This window comes from Nicotiana attenuata, unplaced genomic scaffold (genome assembly GCF_001879085.1).
Source record: "Nicotiana attenuata strain UT unplaced genomic scaffold, NIATTr2, whole genome shotgun sequence".
Classification (NCBI taxonomy): Eukaryota; Viridiplantae; Streptophyta; class Magnoliopsida; order Solanales; family Solanaceae; genus Nicotiana; species Nicotiana attenuata.
The window spans coordinates 166,559-190,070 of record NW_017671470.1 but is presented as its reverse complement, the minus strand read 5'-3'; the positions used below and the strand labels follow the sequence as shown (position 1 = coordinate 190,070).

At 40.4% G+C, this 23,512-nt stretch overlaps 1 protein-coding gene across 1 annotated transcript in view; it reads right to left on the bottom strand.

The window, feature by feature from the left end:
• Positions 1 to 329, bottom strand: part of LOC109208487 — an 8,225-nt gene extending 7,896 nt beyond the window's left edge. The window contains exon 1 of the mRNA XM_019371607.1: positions 231 to 329. Coding sequence (XP_019227152.1) covers positions 231 to 329 — 99 coding nt within the window. The remainder of the gene's footprint in view (positions 1 to 230) is intronic.
• Positions 330 to 23,512: the final 23,183 nt, after the last annotated feature.

Genomic DNA, 23,512 nt, shown 5'->3' with positions numbered 1-23,512 from the left:
AGGAGGGCAAATTTTGGGAGAAATGGACTTTGAAGGATTGAAAGCGATGGAGCTAGCAGGGTAGTTGGGGTGCAGTGTATGAACGGGTTGTACTGAGAATATGGAGGATCATCTGGTATTTGTTGGGAAGTTTGGGTAAGGTTAGCATTCGGGAAATTGGTGGAGGCGGGGGGTGGCGCATTTCCAGATCATCCAGCTCGATTACATAGTTTGTCATTGTGTTGTCTCACATTCCGCACCTCTTCAACCAAACCATATTCCCGTTCACCACTTGTTGTTCGAAGCACCGGTATTATATCAAACCAACTCAGGTTCTCTTGCTTTGCCATGCTTTTTGCCTTGTGTGTAAAGAAGAGTTACCATTTCAAACACAACAACCCCTTTCTGCGAATGAACATGACAAAATGAAACAATCACGTTAGCGTTAGGCATTTAACACATTGGTCCCGCACATTTAGAGAGTGAATTGCACCTAGGCAGATTAACAGTTTCTATTATGCTTTGCTTAGATTGCATCCGCCGTCCAATCCCGGCCTTTTCATTTTTCTTTTATTTGCCATGCTTTTCCTCTCAGTCTTCCCTCGTGTTTTCCATGTTTTGGTTTCTTGCCTTTCCCTCTTTTCTTTTGCTTTTCCTCTTATTTTCCTCTTTTTTTCCTTGATTTTGTCCTTTTCCCAATCGCCCTTTCCTCTATAAATTGTTTTTTCCGCTCTTTTCTTTCTTTGTTCCCCTTTTATTTTCCTTGTTTGTGCTTGTTGTGGTGTCCTATTTCTTTTGTTTTCTTTTCCCTCTTTGTTTTCTTTCCTTTCTTGTTTTTTCTCCTCTTTCCTTATTCCTTTCTGTTTTCTTTTTTCATTTAGTACCGACTCGAATCCTATGGAGATTGCCTACTTATCGACCGGAGCGCTCCGGCGTGGATCCTGCAGAATCAAGCGAGGTAGTTGCAAATAAATGCAAAAATAAATGCAAGACACAAAAGAAACAATTTTCGGGAATTTTCAAATTTTAAATTAATACAACTGCGATTACAAAGCTATTCGACATTGTTTTTTCTTTTTCTCGCAAAGAAAGTAGCAAAAACCAGACTCAAAAGCAGAAATACATGACTCGATTATCTTAAGAATACATCAAAGCTTCAAATCCTGGGGCCCACAGGCCATCTTCGCATCGCCCGCGGCCTGCGTGCGAGAGCCTTTTGCAACTTGATCCAGATCATTCATTGACTGGCGAACAAATATCATCACGAGGCAAAAAGAACGTGGTAACGACCATCCGCTCACCAGCCTGGCACTTCTGAACAAGAATAGTTGCAATGTTTCTGATTCTTTCCCTGATTTGGCCCTTTTCTTTGGAGTAAGCCGACTTATCTGTTGGGTACGAGCCTCTAGCACCTGAAATCCTGGAAGCTGAAGGTCCTGTAACGATTTTAATTCTTTTCCATCTCAACGGTTAACCGTATAGCATTGTTCCCTCTCGGTCCGAAATTCTTTGTCCCGCCGAACTGCCTTTTCTTCAAGAGCATTCATTTTTCTTTTCATGTTAGCAATGGTTCCCTCATGGTTCCACTTCATTTGTTGTACAAACTGGGCTCTTTCCTCAGTCTTCTTTGCCCATTGTGCCCGAAGTCTTGCCATATTCCCCTCGGATTTTTCCAATTCTTCCTGACAGTCCAGGACTTGCTTCTTTAACCCTTTTATCAATCTCTCGTCGGATAGACTTCTTTCTCGATTCCTGGCATCTATTTTCATTTGCTGAATTTGGGCCTTGAGAGCTTCATTCTCCTGGGCCAATTTCTTTTTATCACCTTCATCAGCTGCGGCTTGCAAGGTGTTTTCAAACCGGAGCTCCTGAACCTATTTTTCCAATGCTCCTATTCGGGCCCTGTACTCCTTTTCTTTGGCTAACCAATCCCATTGCACCTGGGCCTCGTTAGTGAATTGTTGTACATGTGGCCTTTTGGCGGGTCTCTCAGGAATTTGAAATCTCTTACCAAACCAGACCAAGTATTTGGGATCTACCTCACCTCTGGCTCGGTCATGTACTATAGTCTTGGGTTAAAGGTACCTGCACTCATTCCATATCTTTCGAATTCTGCCTTCAGGGAATGCAGCTTTCGGGCCTAACTCGATGACTTGCTCACTCAGGTCTTCATCGTTGTGCACTGTCTAGAATCTTCCAAATTGTCACAAAACTCGGTAAGGAGCATAAGGCTGTATGCTTCGAATACCCATCAAAAGAATATAAGAAACCTCTGCTGATGTGTATACAGCTTCAGTAGCAGGAAGCCATCCATAAGCCCATTCAACTTTATCTGCGGTCAAGGATCTTAAGCATGACGACCAGGCCTCAGTACCCTCAGGGAACTCAATACCTGTCACCCGGGTCTCGAATTCTGCAATAACCTTATCCAGTTAAACCGTAGTTCATATAGCCTGTGCGGTGACAGAGGTGTTCCTGTATCCACAATTGTAAGAGCAAATTGCAACCTTGAAAGAATTTTTCCCCTTCTCGACATTTGGTCAAAGCTCGGTACATTTCTGCTACAATCAGGGGAGCCACTATGCTGTTAGGTTTTTTCATGGCAACATCTAGCATCCCTACCAGGCCAAGGTCTATGTGACCATCTTTTATTGGACAAATTACTACTCCCAAAAAGGCTACCATGAAGGCTAATCCTCGTCGGGCTTCCCATTTGTCTTTATTTCCAGCATGTGTCAATCCTGTGTTGGGTTCCTCGAAACCTTTGGGGTTACCATACCGGTGATATAAGAAATCCAATGTACAACACCCTTCCGCCAGATACGGGTCTTGAATATCCCGGCTGATGTTCAACAAATCCAAGAACCTATGAAGGGTTACCGGTCGTGGGGCCAATGGGTATCTACCTCGGAGGTTCCCGTTGAGACCGGCGTATCCGGCAATCTCTTCTAATGTAGGTGTGAGTTCACAATCTGAAAATCGGAATACATTACGGGTCAGATCCCAAAAATGGTATTAGTGCCTCAATGATATCCTTCCTTGGTTTGATGTTCAATAAATCTACGAGACCGCCCAAACTTTTGACCATGGTATCTCTGCTTCCTTTTCCCAAATCATGCCACCACATATGGAGTTTCAAAGGGATCTCGCTCAGGACTGAGAAGGTTTCGATGTTACTCGAATTCATCCTGCACATTTATTAGGGAACTTTAATGATTTATTTTGAAAAATGGCTATTTGTGCAAAAATTCTTTATTTAGAAAACAGGACTTGGATTTGCAAATACAGCCTTTCAGCACTTCTGGGAGGAAGATTTTAAGGATGTGCCCGCAAACCATGTAAAAATGACTTAGGGTGGCTGTTCTTGCAAAAATGGCCTTCCGCCGTCCTTTTAGGGACATTCGGCTTATTTTAGACAAGAATGGCATCACCCGACTTATTTATGACGAAAATTAAAATTTTGACATTTTTTGGCTATTTTTGCAAAAAGGGAGGTTGGACCCGATGAGGGTTGCCTACGTATCTCACATCCGGTGAGAATCAAACCGGCGTAGTTCGGGAGATTTGCCAAAATCAAAACTATTTTGAACAACAATTTCCTTTCTATTTTTCCAATATTTTTCTTTTCCATTTTTCAAAAATCCGGCAGCATTTCGGTACTATTTGGGCACTTGGTTTTTCACAACAAATGGTCACCCTCACTTAGTCCTAACACTGCTTATTTTTCTCAATTTTCTCTCATTATATACAAGCCGGTCAACATGCAAATCCCAAGCAGATGAATGCACAAGTAGCACGTAAGATGCATCAGGATGGTCTTTTCATTTCAGGTCACCTGTCCTAGACGGACCCAACCCCTGTGTTGAGTCCCCTAAGTCAAATGCACATGATGCAAACAAACGTTCCTACTGGGGATCCGGCATGAGGTTTTGTTCTTCTAGGTTTAAACCCTAGGTTTATTGGTCTAGACCTGGCTTACCCGAGCGGACAACTCGAGCCGAGGGGGAGGCAGCGTACCGGGGATACAGAAGCTCCGCCGGCTTTGCAACTTATCCAAACCTCGTTCTAAATGGGAAAAGACTCTAAACAGAAGAGAAGCTACACGAAGTGCACCCTTCTCTATGATGTAGAAGACTCAGAAAGAGGAAGGGATTCGCGACAGTTTCTATATACAATTTCAACAAATATCAAAGCGGTAAAACATTTAGCACATTAAGCCAAAACATGTACCAAAATCAGATAACGCCAAATATAACAATTTAACTAGCTCGAATTCTTGAACCCTGAACCGAAATTCTGGGTTCGTTTCCCCAGCAGAGTCGCCAGAGCTGTCTCACCTCCTTTTTTTACTACACCCCGTGAAGGGTATAATACAAGGAGTTCTTCCACTTAAAGGACAATCGAAACGGGATTCATTTATTAAGATATTCAGAGTCGCCACTTGGGAGATTTATGGTGTCCCAAGTCACCGGTTTGAATCCCGAATCGAAGAAAAGGTTTGACTCTATTTAACAGTCGCGAACCAGCAATCCGGGTAAGGAATTCTGTTAACCCGGGAGAAGGTGTTAGGCATTCCCGAGTTCCGTGGTTCTAGCACGGTCGCTCAACTGTTATTATTGGCCTATTATCTGATTTTAAAACATTTTGAAACTATGTGCATTTTAACTTTTAAACCGTTTTATTCATTTTAAAGAAAATTTAACGTCGTCTAAAACATGTCTTTGGACCGCGTTACATGAAATGCACCCACAATCCGAAACACGTTCTATTCAATGTTGTTAAGATTTGGATTTGGGTCACATGAAATGCCTACCCGAGTTTAGGAAGGTAATATTATTAAAATAACGCGCCTAAAGCAACTACGCGTTTGTAATTTTGCGAGGGGCCATGGAAATTTGCTAAATGGCACGCCTCAAATTCTAAGGATTTAAAAGAAAATTAATTAAAATGAGGGCCATGCAATTGTCATTTTTTGTTTGGCATGGCGCACCCCAATATTATTTTAAAGGGTACTAAATTCGGAAGGCCACAACTATTTGCGTTGCCTAATATGGCGCACCTCCTTTAACTTAAGAAGTTTGACTATTTGAACAATTAAAGAGTCAAAAATTATACTACTGCCTGAGTTAATTTAAGAAAGAGCTGAAGGTGTAAAGGGCTTGAGCTAAGCGTGAAGCCCAACAGCTGTAAGGTGCAAAGCTGTCCAGGACCGGTAATCCCTAAGCCAAATAGCACTGGCCCAAATGAGAGCCCAAGTTAGGGAGCAAGCCCCTTTCAGTAGCTCAGAGGATCCCATTTCGAATCCCACCATTACACAAAATATCAATCAAAAGCCCGGTCAGTAGATCACAAGTGAACTAGTCTTGATACAAAACACCATCGTTATTCAGATCACATGCCATCATTAATAAAGAAAAACAAAATGAGATTAAACTAACAATTAACTCGGAGCCTTAACTAGTTAACACAAATTGCCTACTTCAACTTCTACTTCTGAATTTCAAACATTCACGCGCAAATTGATCAATTAACTAGTACAAGTTGACTAATAATAAATCTAACTTAAACCTGTCCGTGATTAATGTCAAGATGAACTAAATGTTTCTGAATTTTTGCCCATTAACTGAATACCTGGAATGGTACCAACTAACCTAAATCAAATATGCTCACAATCAACCACAGGATACACTGACAATTGCTTTAGAAAACTATGGACCAAATCTTTCCCCCCTTTAAACATAATTCCAAAACCCCTGAAGTTCAAGAATACTGTCAGTTAAGTCAATGTATGAGCCCATGACCAACCTAACATGATTAACATCACCAAGATTAAAAGAACTATTCAGCAACCAAATTCTCAACAGCTTTTACAATCACCAGAATATCTAAGCATGCATATATAAACTGAACTTCGATCCATTTAACAGATTGTTCCAAGTACAAAAGCAGTCCCCAGATCAAATACAAATAGTAGAAACTTAAACTACTTAAACAGAGGTCAGCTAAGCAACATAGCACACTTAGTAGAAAATAAAACTCAAAATAAAACAGAACTAAATCAGAAAGCAACTACAATTATGCTTTAAAATCCTTCTTTCTCATTGTTCATTCTTCAACTCAAAGCTTCACCAATACATGTAGAATTTCAGAGGATATGTACCTGGTAATGAAAAAGGCAAAGAGGAGAGTAAGAGGCCAGCAATATCAAGTGCAGAATCAGCACCAGCAACAGAGCAGCCCAGATTCAACCCAAAACCAACAATGAAATCAAACTAGAAGGAATAAACCAATCCAAAAACCCTAACCAGATCTTTCAATGCCCTGGTTTAAACTATTTTTTGACCTCAAATAGAATCAGCTGTGGTTCAGAAAATGAAAGAAAGCTTCAAAGTTCAAAGAGAAATTCCAATGGAACAGCATTTTTTCAGCTTTTCAAGCCGTTTGTGATTTTCAGGATTTTCTGCTCTTAAGGTCTGCCTTCAAAGGCAAGAAAACATGCCTTTATGGGCAAGGCAAGTAGGGCAGCCTTAGGTTCTCATTTTTACACTTTAACCCTTTTTGAATTCTTGTTTTAGCTTAAGTGTCCCCCAATTACTGACTTGTTACCCAAGTTAACCTATCATACTTCTGAAATTCAATAAAAACCCCCTACTAGAAGCTTCCTATTTCTGTTGCTAAAGATTCCCCCACCTAGAGTCCCTAAATTACCCCTGAACAGCCCTAAAATTACCCTGAACCCACCCGGGCCAGCTGGTTAAGCTAATTGGGTCACAGATTGAATCTCTAATGGGCCTGATGCTATTTATAAACCAATTGCAAAATTTATGGACCCAGCCCTAAACAAAATTTTCCGAGCAAAGAGCCTGGAACTATTTCCAAAGAAAAACAGCAACAAAGGCAAGATTAAAGAGTTGACCTCTGATGACAGCAAATTAATTAAGGACCCAATTTCACTTAGCTAAGCAATTAACTATTAATGAAACATTTAAGCTTATTAAAAACTAAAACAACAAAACAAGCAAATTAAGAAACTTCAATTAACAGAGGAACAGAAGAATGACCTAATTCGAACCTAGAAACCCACATGAATTTTGATCAACCCAAGGGAAAGGAAGTAAGAAGGAAGATGAACCAATTGAAAGAAAATCATAAGAGGCGAAGAAGAACTTACCCAATCCTGCTCAAACCAAACAGAAATGGAAAACTCGACCAAACTTATGTCGACCCTATTGTTCTTTGTCAAGAACAATCGAATCGTCATCAATCTTGCCAAGTCAGGCTCACCAGCTATGCAAGAAAACATTGCATGCTACCAGGTTCGAAGGGAAATGATTTTGGGCTTTTGAGTTGGACTTCGGATTTTACAATTTGACGAGTTCGACGCTGATTCGAGGGATGTGGTTTATAGATTTGGAATAGGGAGGTCCTGGTGGTCATCTGGTGTTATTTTGGGGTCGAGCAGAGGCGGCGCCGCCACCGGGGAAATTATGGCGGCGCTAGGGTTTTGATTTTTCAAATGAAAATTCGAGAGGGTTGGGTAGGTTTTGAAGGAAATGGAGTGGAGGCCTGGAACGAGGAGGGTGAGGCGGTGAACTGGTGTAAGTTTGCCGGCGATTGGACGCCGGCCGCCGCCATGGGCGATTCCCGGCGGGCGGCAGGCGGTGGTTCGTGGTGGCGTTATATTGGGTCTCTGAAGGGTGTGGGGGTGTGAGAGAGATGAGAGATGGGGGGTAGTGGGCGTTTGGACATATTTATATCAAGGCTCAAATCAGTTCCCACCCGTTGGATTCGCACAAAATGAACGGTCTAGATCGCAACTTAACCAAATGGGGTCGTTTAAGGTCAAGGGGTGCTGGACCAGGTTTGGGCTAGTATTGGGGCAGGCCTGGTCGGGTAATTGTTATTTGGGCTAGGGAGGTTTGGAAAATTGGAAGGGATTTAGGCTTGAGGGGTTTTAACAGCTTTGGCCCAACAATTGGGTATTGTTTTAATGAAACCTTTTTTTCTTTTCATTTTCTATTTCCTTTTCTTTCTTTCTTTTAATTTATTAAAATTAAACTAAAAACCCTAAATTAATTCTAAAAACTAAATTAACCTACCAAATCATATTAAGCTCTAATTAACAATCAACACTATTAATAAAATACCAATTTAAAGAAAATTCACAAAATTCAAAGCTGAAAATTAAACAAAGCAAAAATAACTCAATTTTGTGATTTTTGTATTTTTGTAAAATCCTAATTATTAATTAATCTAAAAATATGTAAAATTAACCCTAAATGCGAATGCAATGCGCATTTTTGTATTTTTTTATGAATTTATGTTAAATTAAAAATGCACACAGAAATGCAATATATTTTTTGTGTTTTTTTTCTCATTAATTAAGATGCACAACTAAAAATGCATAAAATGCCACAAAAATCCACAAAATTGTAAATACTAAAAGAAATTATTTTATTTTGAGTTTATGAGAGTAATTCATATAGGGCAAAAATTACGTGCTCACAGTCCCAAAAGTAAATATGCAACAAGAGAAACTACCAAAGTACCGCCTAGTAGTCCCAAAGTAAATACACAGCTCGTAATCGATGGAACAACGAATTCACAGCAAGAAATCCTACAGTTAAAGAAAAAATACAAAAAAATCAAGGAAAAACAGGAATTTCAACTAAGCATGCTGCACAAATTTCAAATAAGCATTTAAGACACGTAGACATGCAATATTAGGCTAAACATGATAATTACACATGCTGGGATAACTCAGTTAAGATAAAACATGTTACTATTCAGTAAAAAACCGGATTTTCAACAATTAGCCCATGTACGCACTCATCACCTCGCGTACATGGCACTCACATATCACAAATCGTTACAATAGTACCAAATCCTAAGGGGATTTCCCTCACACAAGGTTAAGCAAGTCACTTACCTCGAACCAAGCTCAATCAGTCAATAAGAATGCCTTTTCCTTGACTTACCAACTCAAAATGGCCCAAATCTAGCCAAAAGCAATTACATACTATAATTATAATTATAAGAAACTAATCTAATTAATAAAATCAAGACTTTAACAAGAAATCAGAAAATCGCTCCAAAAAGTCGACCCGGGCCCACGTCTCGGAATCGGGTAAAAGTCACGAAATATGAACACCCATTCAACCACGAGTTCACCCATACCAAAACTACATAAATCCGATACTAAAACCTCGATTAAAATCCCAAAATTCGGCCTAAGGATCTTCCACCTTTTCCCCCCAATTTCTCAACCCAAATCCTTAATTAAATGATGAAATTAACGATGGATTAGTGGATATTAAAAAAAAAACAAGTCAAGAATCCTTACCCAAATGTTTCCTCTAAAAAACCCTCGAAATGTTGTCTCAATCCGACCTCTCAAAGTCCCAAAATGAAAAGGAGATCAAACCCTCGATTTAGCCCTTTTTATGCCCAGAGATTTTGCTTTTGCCAGTACTTGGCCGCATCTGCGGAAATACCATCGAATGTGTGGTTCCAATTTAAGCCCAGAAGGTTCGCATCTGCGGACCTCTCAACACTTCTTCGCAAGCGCTTCTGTGGACATTGTCTGCTTCTGCGAACTTCCCTTCCAGCTCATACTTCGCTTCTGCGATCATCCCTCTGCAGAAGCGGCTCCACTTCTGCGATCTTCACGTCGCATCTACAACCACTGGACACATCGTCCTAGGCCACTTCTGTGATCCTCCGCTCGCACGTACGAGTCCGCACCTGCGGCCATCCCCACTGCAGGTGAAATGACACCAGAAGCTGCAAGCTTTAGCAATTCTCACAAGTCCAATTTTGATATGTAACCATCCGGAATCCACTTGAGGCCCCCGGGACCTCAACTAAATATACCAACAAGTCCCAAAATATCATACGAACTTAGTCGAGCCCTCAAATCACATAAAAAACATAAAAAATATGAATCGCACCCCAATTCAAGCTTAATGAACTTTAGAACTTCAAACTTCTACATACGATGCCGGAACCTATCAAAACACGTCCGATTCCCTCAAATTTTGCAAACAAGTCACATTTGATATTACGGACCAACTCCAACTTCCGAAATCGAAATCCGACTCCGATATCAAAAAGTCCACCCCCGGTCAAACTTCCCAAAAATCCAACTTTTGCCATTTCAAGCCTAATTCAACTATGAACCTCCAAATCACAATCCGAACGCGCTACTAAGTCCCAAATAACCCAACAGAGCTAATGGAACCGACAAAACTCCATTCTGGAGCCGTCTTCACACAATTCCAACTACGGTCAAATTCTTAGAACTTAAGCTTCCATTTTAGGGACTAAGTGTCCCATTTCACTCCGAAACCAAAAACAAATCCTCCTGGCAAGTCACATAAGCGTAGAATGAAACAGAGAAAATAGTAGATAGGGGATTGGGGCTAATACTCTCAAAACGACCGGCCATGATTGGCCGATGCTTCAAAGTTAAAAACTTCGGAAGAAGGAAATCAAATAGAAGTGCCTACAAGGACAAAACGAAGTTGAAAGGGTTAAGTCCCACATGACTAACCATCATGTCAAAGTGTGAAAAGCCAAAAGTTCCCTAATGCTATAAAATTAAAAGCTTTGGAAGAAAGAAGTCAAAAGTGAAATGCCACAAAGGCAAAATAACATTGAAAAAGGTTAGGTTCCACATGACCAACTGTCATGTAAAAGTTTGAAAAGCCAAAGGTGCTACGGGGCCAGAAATGCAAGTGGTATTCAGGAAAGAACCAGTGGCAGTTTGAAATCATCACCAATAGATGATGGGCCAAGATCAAGTGACTGAAACACTCAAGGCCACAAAACCAACCACCATTTTAACTAACAATTGTTCTTTGTTGAAAAAACAAGAAACAGACAATCCAAAAACAACCTTGCAAGAAGCAGGTGCAACCAAAAGAAAATCGTGCGGAGATTGAAAACAGCTCTGCAACGGAAAGCTCTCAAAAGGGAAGTCTTCTCAAAATTCTTTCCCACATTTTACTCATTCTCTTAAAAAAACATTCAAAATCATGGTAGTATAGGGTACACCAATCCCTAGCTGCATTTTCAATCGTAGGGTACATCATTCTCTAGTTGATGTTTTAGACATAGAGTACACCACTCCCTAGTCTTCTTACCAATATAGGGTGCACCAATCCCTAGGTGTGTTTTCCAATATAAGGTACACCACTCCCTAGTTTATTGATCTTAAATACAGGGTACACCACTCCCTGATATCATTATTGATTGAGCTTAAATGTAGGTTACACCACTCCCTAATATCATTACTAGACATAGGTATACCACTCCCTAGTCTCCTTACCAGTATAGGGTACACCAATCCCTAGTTGTGTTTTCCAACGGGATACATCATTCCCTAGTTGATGATGTTTTAGACATAGGGTACACCACTCCCTACTCTCCTTACCAGTATAGGGTACATCAATCCCTAGCTGTATTTTTCAACATAGGGTACTCCATTCCAACATATGGTACACCACTCCCTAGTCTCCTTACCAGTATAGATACACTAAACCCTAGCTGTGTTTTTCAACACAGGGTACTCCACTCCCTAGTTGATGATATTTTAGATATAGGGTACACCACTCCCTAGTCTCTTTACCAGTATAGGGTATACCAATCCCTAGTTATGTTTTTCAACATAGGGTACACCACTCCCTAGTTGAGTTGAGCTTAAACGTAGGGTACACCACTCCCTTATATCCTTACCAATTGATCTAAGATGCAGGGTACACCACTCCCTAATATCATTACTATTTGATTGAGCTGAAAATAGGGTACACCACTCCCTGATATCATTCCTAGACGTAGGGTACACCACTTCCTAGTCTCTTTACCAATATAGGGTAAATCAATCCCTAGATACATTTTCCAACGTAGGATACACCATTCCATAGTTGATGATATCTTAGACATAGGGCACACTACTCCCTAGTCTCCTTACCAGTATAGGGTACACCAATCCCTAGGTATATTTTCCCAACATAGGTTACACCACTCCCTAGTTGAGTTGAGCTTAAACGAAGGGTACACCACTCCCTGATATCATTATCAATTAATCTTAAATGCAGGGTACACCACTCCCTGATATCATTACTATTTGATTGAGCTGAAATGCAGGGTACACCACACTCTTATATCATTCAAAATATAGAGTATACCATTCCCTAGTTTTTACCAGTATAGGGTACACCAATCCCTAACTGTATTTTCCAACATAGGGTACACCACTCCCTAGATGATTTGATCTTAAATGCAGGGTTACCACTCCCTGATATCATTGTTAATATATGGTACAGCATTCCATCATCACATTTCCCCAATGATAAGTTAGGATTTTAACGTGTTTTATGCCCCTACTTGCCTACGCTTTAAGTATAAAGTGCTACAAAATAGCCCCAAAATGCTCACAGGTTGTGCTTGATTGCAGGTTTGATCGACAAAGTGACGAAATGTCAAAGATCGGCTCAAAAAGGAGTGAAACCTGCTCAAGTATCAATGACCAAGAGAATTGAGGAAAAAGGGCCTAGTGCGGACCGCACAAAAATGGATGCGGCCGCACTAGGAGGTTCAGAGACATGGCATATTCAGTGGAAGTACTATGCGGCCGCGGTTGGATTCTCGCGATCCGCGGTCAGGCTACGCGGCCGCTTCATATTTTTGTGCGGTCCGCGTGAACGAGATTTAGAGAGTTGAATTCTTGATAATTTCAAGCAACGCGCTCCGCGCTCATTTATGTGCGGCCGCGCCAACTTCCATCGCGGCCGCGCTGCATTTCCACGCGGTCCGCGGTCCTCAACTTCATAGAAGCGGTAACCAGAAGTGCAAGAGCCAGTGCGGTCGCGGTCCTTTTTGCGCGGTCCGCGCTAACCCCACAGGGGTATTTTTGTCCAGTTTTTCCAGCCTAGTATAAATAGAACATTTTACCATTTTTAGGTGAAGTTTGATATTCTGAACGCAGCTGAGCTCGTGAGACCTGATATTGTAGCCATTTTCGGCATTTTTGCTCTTTATTATTGTAGTTTCTTCTTAGTAATTAATTAATATGCTTAGTTCTTCATCTATTTCTTCAATTTCTGTATCTAGCATGAGTAGCTGGACCTATTAGCTGGGGTTGTGGCTCAACCCTAGTGTGGGTAATTGATGGGTGTTGCCATCGAAGGTTAGCTTGATATTGGGTGTTTGTTATTTGGGTTGATTTTATATTTTAATTAAGGATTGGTGGTTGCAAACACTGATTCTAGCTTTGTGGGTTTAACTCTTCTTGAGAAAGAGAGTTCGTGACCCCAAAATTGACCCAACAAGGAATTGGGATGGACCCATGAGAAATGATAGTCCCAATTAACGGGTTAAATCTCGAGAGAGTAATTACCCTACTTGAACCCTAGTTGCTTGGTCTAATTGGCCTACTCAATTGGTCTCGAGAGAGTCAATTGGGCAAAATCACTCTCTCTACCGAGAGGTGTGAGAGTGGGTACAATTGTGCAACGGTTATAGCATAAGCCCCAAATATGTCAATCTATCCTTAGTAGTTTCCACCCGTTAATTAGCCACCTAGGCAATGCCACGGCCCTAGTGCCTTTCTCTATATTAAATACAACTTAGCAATATTCTCGTAGCATAATTTAATTTTAATCATTAGTTTTATAATAGTAGTTATAAGAATTAAAGAAAACCAAAAATGTTTGAAGTGACATTAGAAGCACAACCACATCTCTAGACTAGATAGATAATACAACTCCACTACTAGCTCCCTGTGGAAATTCGATCCCGAACCACTATTCGGGTAAAAGCTATTGCGACCCGCTCTTCCTACCTTAGTGTAGTGTCGAGTCGGCAGCGATCACCCAACATAAGGTACACAATTCTTAGTTGAGACATCATTTGACAATAAGAGAATACATTCAAAAGAAAAAAGATCATGATCTCTTCAGGTTACACCATTCCCGGCACTTTATTTTTTTTAATAGAGAAGTACTTTAGAATTTTGTTATAATAACTCCCAAATTTTTCCTAATGAAAACTGGGGCAAAAAATCTAGTTTGTTTGTTTGTTTTGGTGTCTGCGAAGGTTTTACCTCGAGGCACAGGGCTCGATATGACCAAAAGAAGAAGTCTCAATCCAAAATAAAGAAAAAAAAAGAAAAAAAGAAGTGAATCCAAAATGCAAAAATGGATGAAAAGATGTGGACTGCTCACAACATGATTGAAGTCACGAGCATTGCATTTCCCATTCTGATAAAAATAAAGCCATAGAAGAATGAACTAGCACCTGCAACTAGCAAGCATCAAGGTTCAGATCAGAGTTTGCATAAGGAACCCGTCAAGACTCAAGATCCATTTCCAGAGGAACTATCGATAAGAATCTTGTAACTCATAGGTGATAGGCTTGTTTAGTTTCTTTTGATTTTAATTTTGGTGTAATAAGGAGTTCAGCAAAGCAGTTAACAGTAGCAACAACAGTGAAATCACAGCTTTTCGGTCGTCCCAGCTACCAAAACTTCCAGAACTACACTGACCTGATTCCTTTATAGCCAAGGATATGTAGGCAACCTCAGAAGCAAGGTTCGCTCAAACCTTTTCAAAATGCTTTCCATGGGGTGTCAAACGGGCAAAAATTATTCATAATTGCTCACTTTATCTTTGCCCGAAAACTCTTCATGTTCTCGAGCAAAGAGGGGCAACTGTGAGCACGTAATTTTTGCCTACGCGAAATCACTCCTAAAAATATTCAAAATAGTTTTTAATCATTTTGTAGAATTTTAAGAGTTTTGTTTTGATTATCTGATTGCATTTTCGAATACTTGCATTATTAGGAACATTTTAAATCATAGAAAACTATCAAAAATACTTTTTATATCATTCATTGCATTTTAATTGCATTTTTAGAATTTAATTACATGATAAATACATTTGTCAAATAAAATCATAAAAAATACATCAATTTTCTTGCATTTAAGTATTTTAGTTTTAAATTAGTTAGTTTCCTTTTATAAATTAGTTAAATATTTGGTCAATTAGAAAATGAATAGTTGGGGTAATTTTATAAAAGTTAGTTCTAATTAGAATAGATGTCTAGTGAGGAAATCAAGCAAAGAGGGAAGAATGGGCTTTATTTTTTGGTTTAAAATCAATATGGGCCAAATGCTGGCCCAGATCTGTTAAGAACCAGTCCAATCCACTTCATCGCCCGATCCAGACCAAAACCGCACCAAACAATGCCGCATAAGTCACGTTTAATCAAGACAATTCATCTCCATTGATCTAATATCCCGGAACTGATCCATCACTACCCTTAAAAATGTCGGACTGGCCCCTACCCCCCCCCCCCAAACACTCCTTTCTGATCACCTCCCTTACCCTCTCTCTCCCCTCTCTCTAACTCCACCATCTCCGCCGCTGGAAATCGTTCCACAGCGGCGGCACAACGCCAAATCCACCCGGCTTTGCACCGGACAATATTCGTCTCCTCCTCATCTCATATCTCTCCTTGGTTTCTTTCAAAACTCCCTAGATTTTCTTGAGTTGTATATCTAAGATTGCCGGAAATGCTAGTTTTTTCCCCTTTCTTTATTCTTCAGTAGTGGTAATCCCTTTTGCCCTAAAACTTCTATTCACCGATTGTTCTTAACAAGAACAATCTATTGATATTGGTTTTGGCTCATTTCGAAGCCACTGTTTGGTCAACCTGCCGACTCATGTTGGAAATATCTGTATCACCTCATCTCTTTAGGTATACGCCTGTCTTCTTTTCTCTTAATTCGTTCAAATTGCACAATTAGGTCATTAGTTGCCTATATAATAGTGTTCATAAATATTTTTGTCTCTAGTGTAGCTGATAAAATTTAATTTGCACGTTTTAGATTAGTGTCTAATTACATGTTTTACTTAGTATGAATTGCATTCTTGATTGGTTTTGTTTGAGTTTAGTGAGTGCAAAATTCATTTGAAGTCTGTTTTCAGAATAAAGCTTGATTAAAGGTTAAGCTTAGGATCCGAACTTGGGAAATAATTTGCTAAATTACTTGGGAAGCTTCTGGAAAAGGGGATAGGGACTTGTTAGCAATAAATAATGGGGAAGGTTGGGTAAAACCGAAAAGAAAAAAGGACTAAAAGAATAAAGAAATAACAGAACAGTTGTAAAAATCTGTAATAAAAAGATACCGTCACCCACACAATACGCACTCACTATTTACCCTCACCCACTATTCACACTCATATTCACATCTCACACACTTCTCAACTCCACAAAGTTGAAAGCAATTTTCTGGATTCAAATTTTGAATTCCATATCTGAATTCCAAAAACAAATTAAAAAAATAAAAAAAAGAGAGATCAAAGCATGGTTCTGATTTTTACCTAATTGCTGCATATTTTATGGAATTTGCAATTGTTTGAGCTGAGGATTTATTGTATTTCTAGTGCACTCATTCTGTTGTAGCTGAACTCCTTCAATTTTCTTTTAATTGTTATTCTCTGCTTTTAGTTATGTAACGATTCCCCGTTCACTTCTATTTTGAGTCTATAAATAAGGATTTAGATTGTTCATGTTCAGTTTGTGTTGGTTTACTCTGATTTAGTATTTTAGTTCTCAAATCTATTTATTTTCCTTCTATGATCAACACGTGTTGTTGTTTATATATTCTAGCTGAATATTTGATTAGATACTTCTATCTAATAGTAATTGATGATTCGTGCTCTAAGTACATCCACATTGGTTAACTAACTGACTGTTTGTGTATTTGAATTAATGTATTAGCAATGTTTGATTTACGAGGATAGCCCAATGGCTATTGCCTTATGTGTTGAGATTCGCTTGAAGAAATGAAACTAGTCAACACATAAGAGGCTATTTTCAGGAAAATGATGTGATGGAGGATTGAAGTTTTTGGTTTATGATTAAGCAATTCTTTTAATTGATTATTTGATTTAGTTTCATGTATATAGTTTGTTAAATCCCTTTAATCATGTAAGAACAATCATGTATATATCTTGTGATTCTTTCGGTACTCATGTTTATGTGTCTACTCCTGTGGGCATTGTGGTAGACCATATTTATCGATCGTTTTTTGTCACTATTGGGTGTTATGACACTAGGGTTGACCTTCTACTACTCAATATAGTGGACTTTGATGTGATATTGGGCATGGATTGATTGTCGTCCTATTACGCTATTTTGGATTGTCACGCTATGACTATGACATTAGCTATGCCGAGTTTGTCGTGGTTGGAGCGGAGAGGTATATTGGATTATGTTCCTAGTAGGGTGGTGTCCTTCCTAAAGGCACATCGAATGGTTGAGAAGGGATGTTTAGCATATTTAGCCTTTGTGAGGAATAGCAGTGGTGATACTCCTACCGTTGAGTCAGTTCCAGTAGTGAGAGATTTTCCAAATATGTTTCTAGGAGACTTATCGGGCATGCCACCTGATAAGGATATTTATTTTGGTATTAACTTGATGTCGGGCACTCAGGCCATTTTTATTCCATCATATTGCATGGCACCAACGGAGTTAAAGGAATTAAAGGAATAACTTCAGGAGTTGCTTGACAAGGGTTTCCTCAGGCTGAGTATTTCACCTTAGGGTGCTCCAGTTATATTTGTGAAGAAGAAGGACGACTCTATGAGGATGTGTATTTATTATAGACAACTGAACAAAGTTACAGTCAAGAACAAGTACCATTACCGCACATTGATGATTTGTTCGATCACTTTCAAGGAGCTCGGGTATTCCCGAAGAATGACATGAGGTCAGGGTATCATCAGCTGAAGATCAGAGATTCAGACATTCTGAAGAAGGCTTTCAAGACTCGCTATGGTCACTATGAGTTTTTGGTGATGTCATTCGGGCTGAACTTGATGAATAATGTATTCTGCAATATCTTGACTCTTTCATCGTCGTACTTATTGACGACATATTGATGTATTCTCGCAGCCAGGAGGATCATGAGCATCACTTGAGGATCGTGCTCCAAACCTTGAGGGAGAAGAAACTACATGCTAAATTCTCCAAGTGTGAGTTTTGGCTTGATTTAGTGGCATTTTTGGGCCATTTGGTGTCTAGTGAGGGGATTAAGGTGGATACGAAGAAGGTGGAGGCAGTTTAGAGTTGGCGTTGACCGTCTTCTACTACTGAGATCCGAAATTTTCTAGGCTTGGCCAGTATTATCGCCTTTTTGTAGAGGAGTTTTCATCCATCGCAGCTCCTCTGATAGATTAACTTAGAAGGGTGCCCCATTCAAGTGGTCTGACAAGTGTAAGTAGAGATTTCAGGAGCTCAATACTCCATTGACCACAGCTCCAATTCTGGTTTGACCTTCAACATCAGGATCTTATATAGTTTATTGTGGCGCTTCACGGATTGGCATTGGATGTGTATTGATGTAAGAGGGTAGAGTGTTTGCTTACGCTTCACGTTAGTTCAAGACCCATGAGAAGAACTACCTAGTGCATGATTTAGAGTTGACAGCCATTGTTCAAGCACTGAAGATTCGGAGGCATTATCTCTACGGCGTGTCTTGTGAGGGATTCATTGTTCACATGAGTCTACAACACTTGTTCAAGCAAAAGGATCTGAACTTGAGGCAACGGAGGTGGTTAGAGCTACTAAAGGACTATGATATCACCATTTTTTTATCATCCCAGGCCAATGTGGTGGCCGATGCTTTGAGTAGGAAGGCTGAGAGCATAGGGAGTCTTGCTTATATACCAGTTGAGGAGAGAGCATTAGCATTGGATGTTCAGGCTTTGGCCAACAGGTTCATGAGGCTAGATGTTTCGGAGCCTGGCCGGGTTCTTCCTTGCATGGTTTCATAGTCTTCTTTGTTTGAGCACATCAAGGAGCGTCAGTATGATGATCCCAACTTGCTTGTCCTTAAGGACACGGTGCAGTATAGCGATGCTGAGGAAGTTACTATTAGAGATGATGAGGTGTTGAGGATGCAGGGCTGGATTTGTGTGCCCAATGTTGATGGGTTGCGTGAGTTGATTCTTAAGGAGGCCCATAGGTGGCGCTCGAGTGCCGTAAAGATGTATCAGGACTTGAGATAGCACTACTGGTGGAGAAGAATGAAGAAAGATATTTTGGGGTATGTGGCTCGGTGTTTGAACTATTAACAGGTGAAGTAGGATCATCAAAGATTGGGTGGTTTGCTTCAGAGGCCTGATATTCCAGGGTGGAAGTGGGAGCGTATCACCATAGATTTTGTAGTTGGACTTCCACGGACCTTGAAGAAATGTGATGTAGTGTGGGTTATTGTGGATAGAATGACCAACTCTGCACACTTAATTCCGGTCGTGACTACCTACTCTTTAGAGTAGCTGGCTCAGATTTATATTCGGGAGATTGCTCGTCTTCATGGTGTGCTAGTGTCTATTATCTCCGATCGAGGCACGCAGTTCATATCGCATTTCTAGAGAGCTCTACAGCGTGAGTTAAGCACATAGGTCGAGGTGAGCACGACATTTAATCCCCAGATGAGGGGGGGCAGTCCGAGTGCACTATTCAAATCTTGGAGGACATGCTATGTGCCTGTGTTTTTTTATTTTAGGGGTTCATGGGATCAGTTTCTGTCACTCGTAGAGTTCTCGCACAACAGCACCTACCAGTCAAGCATCCACATGGCTCCTTACGAGGCCTTATATGGGAGGCTATGTCGTTCTCTGGTTGGATGGTTTGAGCCTCGGAAGGCTAGGTTGTTAGGAACTTATTTGGTTAGAGATTCCTTGGCGAAGATAAAGTTTATTAAGGATTAGCTTCTTACGGCGTAGTCCGGGCAGAAGAGTTATAATGATTGCAGGCCTCGTGACGTGGCATTCATGGTAGGCGAGAGAGTTTTTCTTAGAGTTTTGCCCATGAAGGGTGTGATGAGGTTTGGGAAGAAGAGCAAGTTGAGACCTAGTTATATTGGTCCTTTTGAGATCCTTGAGAGAGTGGGTGAGGAGGCCTACAGACTTGCATTGCCACCTAGGTTATCGGGAGTTCACCCGGTGCTTCATGTTTCCATGCTCGGGAAGTATTATAGCGAGCCATCACTTGTATTAGATTTTAGTTCAGTCCAATTGGATAAGGATTTGACTTATGCTGAGGAGTCGTGGTTATATTAGACAAGCAGGTCCATAAGTTAAAGTCAAACAATATTGTTTTAGTGAAGTTTCAATGGAGGTGTCAACCGGTCGAGGAGGCGACTTGGGAGATCGAGAACAACATGCAGAGTCATTATCCTCACCTTTTTGCCACTTCAGGTATGTCTCTATACTCGTTGAGGAAGAATGTTAGTTTAAATAGGGGGAGAATGTAACGACCCGACCGGTTATTTTATGTATCTGAGCCCCGTTTCCCTATTTGAAGCTTCCCGTACGTGCATTTGTGGTTTTATGACTTGCGAGGATGGCTGGTTTCATTTTGAGAAGGTTTTGGGTTGATTTGGACCATTTGGTTCTTGGTTTAGAAGCTTAAGTTGGAAATATTGACCAAGGTTTGACTTTTGTGAAAATGACTCCAGAACGGTATTTTGATGGCTCCAATATGTTCGTATAGTGATTTGTGAGTTAGGCGTATGCCCGAATTTGAATTCGGTTAGGTTCCTAGGTTGATTTGGCTTGTTTTGCCGAAAGTTGACAATTTGAAGGTTTAGGTACTCCTTAAGTTTGACCGTATGTTGACTTTATGGATATCGAGATTTGATTTTTGTTTCGGGACATGGAATAGGTTTGTTTTATCATTTGGAAATTGTTAGCAAAATTTGGTGTCATTCCAACTTGGTTTGATAGGAATCACACGCGTGACTGTGACACTAGCAATTCTTGAGTTCATTGTGAGATTCCATGTGTTTTGATGTCCGGTTTGTAGTTCCGAATGTTAATTTAGTGTTTTGATTGCTCGAGCGAGTTCGTATGATATTTTTGGACGTCTGTGGATGTTTGAGTGGAGCCCCGAGGGCTCAGGTGAGTTTCAGACATGTTTCGTATTGGTTTGAACTTTTTCCAGGTTGCTAGTGTGTTGGTGCTGCAGTTGTGGAAATTGGAAGCACCAGCATCGCAATTGCGAGGTAGGCAAGAAGGGCTCAGGTATCGCAAATGCTATGCCTTACTCGCAACTGTGAAGGTGTGTTTTGGGCTGGGTAGCTCGCATTTCCGACTAACTGGCCGCATTTGCAAAAGGGATAGACTTTATTATGACTCTTCACGAATTGGCATTGGATTTGTATTAATGCAGGAGGGTAGAGTGATTGCTTACGCTTCGCATTAGTTTAAGCCCTATGAGAAGAACTACCCAGTGCATGACTTAGAGTTGGCAGCCATTGTTCATACGCTAAAGATTTGAAGGCACTATTTCTACGGCGTGTCTTGTGAGGTATTCACGGATCACAAGAGTCTACACCACTTGCTCAAGCAAAAGGATCTGAACTTGAGGCAATGGAGGTGGTTAGAGCTACTAAAGGACTATGATATCACCATTCTTTATCATCCTGGAAAGGCCAATGTGGTGGCCGATACTTTGAGTTGGGAGGCTGAGAGCATGGGGAGTCTTGACATAGTAAAACCATCTTGCGTCTCTTTATTGCACTAGATCTCCGAGAAATACACAAAATACAAAAAAAATAACGTACTTCGGATATCCGAGTGCAGCGTGGCTTGGAAATGCCAGTAATATAGTATGGAATAGTCGTGTAGGCTACCATGTGCCACACTAAATGCTGACTTGCCCACTAAGCACCATAGGCCGACTAACAACAGTCACCTTGAAAAGCCTTGCTAAGGGATATAGATATTGATCCTTGTTTAAATACCAAATTAAAACAAATTAAACCTTCAAGTAAGCAAGATATTTTTAAGGTTGGGAGATCCTCATTACCGACATACCACCATGCACTTGCAAGCAGAAAGATCTTAATTTGAGGCAGCGGAGATCGTTAGAGTTGCTTAAAGACTATGATATCACTATTCTGTATCATCCCTAGGAAGGCTAATATGGCGCCCAATGCCTTGAGTCGAAAGGCGGGGAATATGGGTAGTTTGGAATATCTATAGCAGAGAGGCCACTAGCCATAAATGTTCAGGCATTAGCCAATCAGTTTGTTAGATTGGATATTTCGGAGCCCAGTCGGGATCTTGCTTGCGTGGTTTCTCGGCCTTCTTTATATGAGCGCATCAGATAGCGTCAGTATGACGACCCCCATTTGCTTGTCCTTAAGGACACGGTACAGCACATCGATGCCAAGGAGGTTTCCATCGGAGATAACGCTGTGTTACGGATGCAGGGCCTGTTATGTGTGCCAATGTAGATGGATTACGTGAGTTGATCTTGAGGAGGCCCACAGTTCGCGGTACTCCATTTATCCGGATGCCGCTAAAATGTATCAGGATTTAAGGCAACACTATTGGTGGAGGAGAATGAAGAAAGATATAGTGGAGTACGTGGCTCGATGCCCAAATTGTCAGGAAGTGAAGTATGAGCATCAGAGGTCGGGCGGTATGCTTCAGAGACTTGAGATTCCCGAGTGGAAATGGGAGCGTCATACCATGGACCTCGTTGTTGCGCTCCGACGGACTTTGAAGAAATTTGACGCAGTATGGGTGATTGTGGATAGGTTGACCAAGTCGACTCATTTCATTCTGGTGGTGACCATCTATTCTTCAGAGCAGCTAGCTCAGATCTGTATCCGTGAGATTATTCGTCTTTACGATGTGCCAGTGTCCATTATCTCCGATCGAGGCACACAGTTCACATCGCGTTTCTGGAAAATCGTACAACGTGAGTTAGGCACATGGGTTGAGTTGAGTACGGCATTTCATTACCATTTATGAAAAATGTTTTCCTTCATACCAAACACACTCTAAGAGACTAAAGCTGCCGCCCTTACTGTACTATAGAAATATTTGCTTGTTCTCAATATTTAAACTAAACCAAATAAATGTAATCATAAAATTACAAAATAAAGTGAAATTATATATCACTTAATTATGATTCAGTGATGAAAATTATATGCATGACAAGGCCTTGTAAGCATTTGTGTAGATATTGAGAGCGGGAAAAAAATTTCTCTATGTAGTGCTCACCTACGATAAATGAAAGACTAAGAGTTGGGAAAAGAAGAACTTTTGTTCTAAAAGAATGGTTTTAGTAGTAGTACTATACTAGTATTTCATTTTTCTTACCATACGATTTTTTCAAATATCTTTATATATTGTATACTTTTCGCTAGGAGTTGTGACATATAGTGTGTTTTTCTGTAACCTATAAATACGTAGTAATATTTGTTTTAAATAATTGTAACACTGTCCGCATTTATTCCGAATGTTCAAAACGTTTGTTTCTTTATGTATATGGATTACACATTGAGGTTGACTTCCGTCATTTCAGATTCAGATGCTCTAACTACTGAACTGATGTCGATCTAAAAGATTAAGTTAGAAATTAGAGCCTTGTATAATATTTACACTTGTTAAGTCACGACTCATAGCTAGAAGTAGGTGACATTTTTCAAATGGAGAGTCTTTTTCGC